The 7922-nt window shown below is 56.9% G+C and overlaps 1 protein-coding gene across 1 annotated transcript; it reads left to right on the forward strand.

Moving 5' to 3' along the window:
• Positions 1–418: 418 nt before the first annotated feature.
• LOC103583799 (major facilitator superfamily domain-containing protein 12-like) lies at positions 419–7740 on the forward strand (the record flags this gene model as incomplete). The annotated part of the gene is made up of 5 exons (XM_008565024.1): positions 419–629; positions 2347–2491; positions 2587–2769; positions 6708–6856; positions 7610–7740. Coding segments are annotated over 5 exons (819 nt in total), but the record flags the coding sequence as incomplete, so codon positions are not given.
• Positions 7741–7922: the final 182 nt, after the last annotated feature.

The raw sequence follows: 7922 nt of genomic DNA on the forward strand, positions 1-7922 counted from the left end.
AGGCCCTGGGGCAGGACCGAGCCTGACGTATGGGGGGAACAGCAAGGAGGCCCGTGTGGCTGCAGCAGAGAGAGCGAGGGGGAGAGAGGCAGGAGGGGAGGATGGGAGGGGACAGGGCAGGTCATGTAGGGCTTGGTGCCACGGGGAGGATTTTTCATTCATTCCAAGGTATTGGGTTTTTTCTAAGCACATGGAAGGAGGGATCTGGCACACAATGGGTCTTGGTGGTTGGTGTGACTCAGCGGGGGAGCTCTCCAGTGCTTTCTGTGCCTCAGTTTCTCTGTGCTCTTTTCTCACCCAACTGTGTCCCCAGCCCTTTCTGTCTCGGTTTCATCTCCACCCCATCACACCCTGGGGAGCCCTGGGCTGGCATGGGCAGGCCCCGTGATGTGACCTTCCCACCTCTGCCTGTCCACAGGCACGGTCTGCGTCCTTCTGTCCTTCCCATTCATCTTCAGCCCGTGCCTGGGCTGCGGGGCGGCCACCCCCGAGTGGGCCGCCCTCCTGTACTATGGGCCCTTCATCGTGATATTCCAGTTCGGCTGGGCTGCGACGCAGATTTCCCACCTCAGTCTCATCCCGGAGCTGGTCACCAATGACCACGAGAAGGTGGAGCTTACGGCACTCAGGTACTCCCTTGGCAGACAGGAAAGGCCAGGAACACCCAGCCACCCTCTCTGGTGGGGCTGTCAGCCACAGCTGGTATAAATGTAACATGGTGTTTCAGCTACTGCTGTGTAACAGGTCACCACAAAGTTAGCAGCTTAAAGCGACGTACCTCTATCATCTCGCAGTTTCTGTGGATCAGGAATCTTCAGGGTCTGTGTTGAGGCCGCAGTCAAGGTGTTGGCCAGGGCAGGGATCTCATCTGAGGCTTGGGGTCCCTCTTCTGTGCTCATGGAGTTGGTGGCATAGTTTGTTTCCTTGCACCTGGAGAACTCATGGTGGTTTGCTTCTTCTTTGAGGCCAATGGGGGAATCTCTGACCTCCTGGAAGCCCTCAGCCCTCTTTTAAAGGATCACCTGACTAGGTCAGGCTCACCCAGAATAATCTCACTTTTAATGAACCCAGACTGACCAAGGACCTTAGTTACATCTGCACAATTTCTTTATCTCTGCCATGGCATATTACCTAAACCTGCGAGTGACGTCCACCGTAGACTTACAGGTCCCGCCCCGCAGGGGAAGGGATTGGACAGGGAGGGACTCTCTGGGCCCATCCCAGAACTCTGCCTGCTACACATGCGGACGGTCGGTGCCTGGCTTATCTGTCAACTTGCTTAGGCACGAGAGGAGGTTACTCTGGATATGACAATACAGGCTGACCAGTTGGCTCCCTTGGGAGGTACCATGGTCACAGGTTCAGATCTCCCCACTGCCCAGTCACCAAAACGAAAAACAAAAACAAAAAACTAAATAGACGTGATGATAACGAGAGCATCTATTGAGCACTTCTGTGTGCCAGGCATAATTCTAGGTCCTTGACACACATTCCTTAATCCTCACAACGAGCCCAGGAGGCTGGGAATGTCAACACCTCCATATTCCAGAGGAGGAAATGGGCAGGAGGTTGTCATGCGCCCAAAGCCAGGGTTTGAATAGCATCTTCATCAAGGGCCCCATTCTGTCTCCAAATCAGCTCACTTGTCCCCAGTTCTGGCCACCTTGGCCTCCTCCCCACTCCTACCTCTGAGTTTCCCACTATGGCCCTGAGAGGGAGATGTGGGTGCTAATGACAGGGCTTGCCCAACGTCAGGGCCCCTGAGGGCCCCAGCAAACTCTGGGGCACTTTCTATGTGTGACCATTTGCCAGATGACCTCCTGTCACCTTCACTTGGCCTCCGGAGGGAGCATTGTCATCGCTTTCAGAAGTGGAAACTGAGCCCTGATGAGTTCCAAAGGCTCCCCCTACACCCTTGGCCAAGCAGGGCTGCAGGGAAGAGCAGGCCCAGATGATTCTAGACCATGGAGTCCTCGCCCTATAGAAACCCAGGATCTGGGAACCAAGAATTCTAGAATTCCTGGTGTCCAAGCTTCCTGGGCTTTCAGACTTTTGGGTGGCAATCTGAACTCAGTCCTGCTATGTGGAGTCTCTCCATCTGGGTCCTAGGGGTTCCCACATGGTGGACTTGCAGGTCAGCGTTGTACATGGTCAGATAAAGTGCAGGCTGGGGAAATTGAGGCCATCAGGGGCTCCCCTGGGGCCACCCAATGAGTTGGTGAATGAAATCACCCATCAACCATATGCCGTAAGTGGCTCTGACCCATGCTGCCACCTGGAGAGGGGAGGAGGTAGCCACACGGTCTACGGGGGTGACCTGCTGAGGCCCTGTCCCACTCTCGGCAGGTACGCCTTCACTGTAGTGGCCAACATCACCGTCTATGGTGCCGCCTGGCTCCTACTCCACCTGCAGGGCTCCTCACGCATGGGGCCTGCCCAGGACCTCAGTGTCAGTGACCAGCTGGGGGTCCAAGATGTGTCGGTGTTCCGGGTGAGCTGGGGCCAAGGTGGGCCACCCCAAAGTCCCTGAGCCTGGGGTGGGTCCCTGAGAGCAGCTGCTGACCCCGCCTCCTGCTGGGTCCCCAGAATCTCTCCCTGTTGGTGGTGGGCATCGGAGCCGTCTTCTCGCTATTGTTCCACCTGGGCACCAGGGAGAGGCGCCGGCCACGGGTGGAGGAGCCAGATGAACACAGCCCCCTGCTGGCCCCCATGGCCGCCCAGCCCTTGCTGCTCTGGAAACACTGGCTTCGGGAGCCGGCTTTTTATCAGGTACGTCATGGGGGCCAGAGGGCTGGAGGTGACAGCCCTCTCCCACCAGGCCCTTCACTCTGCAGGGCTGCATCTTCCACAGAGCCAGCAGAGATGGCAAGTGCAGCACAAATGTGACCACTTCTGTCCTCACGTCCAGGGCAGCAACACCAATCAATCACTGCTCTCACGCTCCAGTCCACACCCAGGGCAGACATTGCTAATCAATCACTGCTCTCACGCTCCAGTCCACACCCAGGGCAGACATTGCTAATCAATCACTGCTCTCACGCTCCAGTCCACACCCAGGGCAGACATTGCTAATCAATCACTGCTCTCACGCTCCAGTCCACACCCAGGGCAGACATTGCTAATCAATCACTGCTCTCACGCTCCAGTCCACACCCAGGGCAGACATTGCTAATCAATCACTGCTCTCACGCTCCAGTCCACACCCAGGGCAGACATTGCTAATCAATCACTGCTCTCACGCTCCAGTCCACACCCAGGGCAGACATTGCTAATCAATCACTGCTCTCACGCTCCAGTCCACACCCAGGGCAGACATTGCTAATCAATCACTGCTCTCACGCTCCAGTCCACACCCAGGGCAGACATTGCTAATCAATCACTGCTCTCACGCTCCAGTCCACACCCAGGGCAGACATTGCTAATCAATCACTGCTCTCACGCTCCAGTCCACACCCAGGGCAGACATTGCTAATCAATCACTGCTCTCACGCTCCAGTCCACACCCAGGGCAGACATTGCTAATCAATCACTGCTCTCACGCTCCAGTCCACACCCAGGGCAGACATTGCTAATCAATCACTGCTCTCACGCTCCAGTCCACACCCAGGGCAGACATTGCTAATCAATCACTGCTCTCACGCTCCAGTCCACACCCAGGGCAGACATTGCTAATCAATCACTGCTCTCACGCTCCAGTCCACACCCAGGGCAGACATTGCTAATCAATCACTGCTCTCACGCTCCAGTCCACACCCAGGGCAGACATTGCTAATCAATCACTGCTCTCACGCTCCAGTCCACACCCAGGGCAGACATTGCTAATCAATCACTGCTCTCACGCTCCAGTCCACACCCAGGGCAGACATTGCTAATCAATCACTGCTCTCACGCTCCAGTCCACACCCAGGGCAGACATTGCTAATCAATCACTGCTCTCACGCTCCAGTCCACACCCAGGGCAGACATTGCTAATCAATCACTGCTCTCACGCTCCAGTCCACACCCAGGGCAGACATTGCTAATCAATCACTGCTCTCACGCTCCAGTCCACACCCAGGGCAGACATTGCTAATCAATCACTGCTCTCACGCTCCAGTCCACACCCAGGGCAGACATTGCTAATCAATCACTGCTCTCACGCTCCAGTCCACACCCAGGGCAGACATTGCTAATCAATCACTGCTCTCACGCTCCAGTCCACACCCAGGGCAGACATTGCTAATCAATCACTGCTCTCACGCTCCAGTCCACACCCAGGGCAGACATTGCTAATCAATCACTGCTCTCACGCTCCAGTCCACACCCAGGGCAGACATTGCTAATCAATCACTGCTCTCACGCTCCAGTCCACACCCAGGGCAGACATTGCTAATCAATCACTGCTCTCACGCTCCAGTCCACACCCAGGGCAGACATTGCTAATCAATCACTGCTCTCACGCTCCAGTCCACACCCAGGGCAGACATTGCTAATCAATCACTGCTCTCACGCTCCAGTCCACACCCAGGGCAGACATTGCTAATCAATCACTGCTCTCACGCTCCAGTCCACACCCAGGGCAGACATTGCTAATCAATCACTGCTCTCACGCTCCAGTCCACACCCAGGGCAGACATTGCTAATCAATCACTGCTCTCACGCTCCAGTCCACACCCAGGGCAGACATTGCTAATCAATCACTGCTCTCACGCTCCAGTCCACACCCAGGGCAGACATTGCTAATCAATCACTGCTCTCACGCTCCAGTCCACACCCAGGGCAGACATTGCTAATCAATCACTGCTCTCACGCTCCAGTCCACACCCAGGGCAGACATTGCTAATCAATCACTGCTCTCACGCTCCAGTCCACACCCAGGGCAGACATTGCTAATCAATCACTGCTCTCACGCTCCAGTCCACACCCAGGGCAGACATTGCTAATCAATCACTGCTCTCACGCTCCAGTCCACACCCAGGGCAGACATTGCTAATCAATCACTGCTCTCACGCTCCAGTCCACACCCAGGGCAGACATTGCTAATCAATCACTGCTCTCACGCTCCAGTCCACACCCAGGGCAGACATTGCTAATCAATCACTGCTCTCACGCTCCAGTCCACACCCAGGGCAGACATTGCTAATCAATCACTGCTCTCACGCTCCAGTCCACACCCAGGGCAGACATTGCTAATCAATCACTGCTCTCACGCTCCAGTCCACACCCAGGGCAGACATTGCTAATCAATCACTGCTCTCACGCTCCAGTCCACACCCAGGGCAGACATTGCTAATCAATCACTGCTCTCACGCTCCAGTCCACACCCAGGGCAGACATTGCTAATCAATCACTGCTCTCACGCTCCAGTCCACACCCAGGGCAGACATTGCTAATCAATCACTGCTCTCACGCTCCAGTCCACACCCAGGGCAGACATTGCTAATCAATCACTGCTCTCACGCTCCAGTCCACACCCAGGGCAGACATTGCTAATCAATCACTGCTCTCACGCTCCAGTCCACACCCAGGGCAGACATTGCTAATCAATCACTGCTCTCACGCTCCAGTCCACACCCAGGGCAGACATTGCTAATCAATCACTGCTCTCACGCTCCAGTCCACACCCAGGGCAGACATTGCTAATCAATCACTGCTCTCACGCTCCAGTCCACACCCAGGGCAGACATTGCTAATCAATCACTGCTCTCACGCTCCAGTCCACACCCAGGGCAGACATTGCTAATCAATCACTGCTCTCACGCTCCAGTCCACACCCAGGGCAGACATTGCTAATCAATCACTGCTCTCACGCTCCAGTCCACACCCAGGGCAGACATTGCTAATCAATCACTGCTCTCACGCTCCAGTCCACACCCAGGGCAGACATTGCTAATCAATCACTGCTCTCACGCTCCAGTCCACACCCAGGGCAGACATTGCTAATCAATCACTGCTCTCACGCTCCAGTCCACACCCAGGGCAGACATTGCTAATCAATCACTGCTCTCACGCTCCAGTCCACACCCAGGGCAGACATTGCTAATCAATCACTGCTCTCACGCTCCAGTCCACACCCAGGGCAGACATTGCTAATCAATCACTGCTCTCACGCTCCAGTCCACACCCAGGGCAGACATTGCTAATCAATCACTGCTCTCACGCTCCAGTCCACACCCAGGGCAGACATTGCTAATCAATCACTGCTCTCACGCTCCAGTCCACACCCAGGGCAGACATTGCTAATCAATCACTGCTCTCACGCTCCAGTCCACACCCAGGGCAGACATTGCTAATCAATCACTGCTCTCACGCTCCAGTCCACACCCAGGGCAGACATTGCTAATCAATCACTGCTCTCACGCTCCAGTCCACACCCAGGGCAGACATTGCTAATCAATCACTGCTCTCACGCTCCAGTCCACACCCAGGGCAGACATTGCTAATCAATCACTGCTCTCACGCTCCAGTCCACACCCAGGGCAGACATTGCTAATCAATCACTGCTCTCACGCTCCAGTCCACACCCAGGGCAGACATTGCTAATCAATCACTGCTCTCACGCTCCAGTCCACACCCAGGGCAGACATTGCTAATCAATCACTGCTCTCACGCTCCAGTCCACACCCAGGGCAGACATTGCTAATCAATCACTGCTCTCACGCTCCAGTCCACACCCAGGGCAGACATTGCTAATCAATCACTGCTCTCACGCTCCAGTCCACACCCAGTGGGGCAGGTTGTACCAGGCTTCCCGGGGGTCCGAGTTGGTCAGGCCTGTGTACCACAGCTGGCCGGAAGCGTCACATCCTGTGGGCATGTACTTCCAGCGTGTCGCCTGCTTGATGGCCGGTGCCCAGCGGGGCCCTTCCAGGGACAGGTAGTCATCGCTGAGGACCGGGGAGGCAGGGGTGGCGGGCAGAGGCTGAGCCCGTGGCTGTCCCCCATGCCTCCCCATCCTCAGCTTGCCCATCCCTGGAATGTGCGTTTTCACCCCTTTGCACCGCGTGGCCAGGATGNAGTGGGAAGGGGCAGCCAGTGCAAAGGCCCTGAGGCATATTGGAAAAACAGCAGGAGATCCATGTGGCTGGAGGAGAGTGAGCAAAGGAGAGAGGGAGGAGGTGGAAACAGAGAGGGGATGGGCAGGTCGTGCAGGGCCTTGTGGGCTGCGGGGAGGTCTTGGGCTTTTACTCTGAGGAAGGCGGGAGCCATGGAGGGCTGTGGGCGGAGCGGGGAGGAGACCCCACTTGGTGCTCACAGCCACCCCTTGGTGGCTGCTGTGGGGAAGACAGGCTTGGGGGGTGAGGGTGGGAGCTGGGGACCAGGGCAGAGGGGATTGGGCTGGTCCGGGTGGGTGATGGTGGGGCTGGCCCAGGTGGAGGCAGCAGAGGGGGGACAGCAGGTGCATTGGGGACAGACTTTGCAGGTAGACCTGACAGTGTGGCCAAGGGGCTGGACGTGGGAGGGGAGGGAGGCAGTGGAGGGTGAGCCCAGCGTCTGGCCTGAGTGCCCTGGAGGAAGGGCAGGACGAGCTGCCCTCAGCTGAGGGCAGGAGCAGGTCAGGCGGGGGTAGGAGGGTCCAGCGAGGGTCCGGCAGGTTCCCCTCAGCTGTGTCCGCCCACCCTCCCTGCAGCTTAGAGCTCTGCTGCAGAGCCTGCTTGGGCTTCTACCACTGGGTGATGGTGGCCGTGACCGGCGGTGTGGGCGTGGCCGCCACGCTCTCTCTGTGCAGCCTCCTCATCTGGCCCATCCACCTGCAACGCTGTGAGTCAAAGACCTCCCCATCGCCCACTTCCCCAAACACAAACGAACCGTGGTTGGGAGGGCTGGGACAGACCCCGCTTCCCCAAACACAAACGAACGTGGTTGGGAGGGCTGGGACAGGCCCCGCCCTCCCCTGATGCCGTCCTCTCCCCCTTCCCTTGCAGGGGACCCCCGCACCCAAC

This window comes from Galeopterus variegatus, unplaced genomic scaffold, assembly GCF_000696425.1.
Source record: "Galeopterus variegatus unplaced genomic scaffold, G_variegatus-3.0.2 Scaffold28474, whole genome shotgun sequence".
Lineage (NCBI taxonomy): Eukaryota > Metazoa > Chordata > Mammalia > Dermoptera > Cynocephalidae > Galeopterus > Galeopterus variegatus.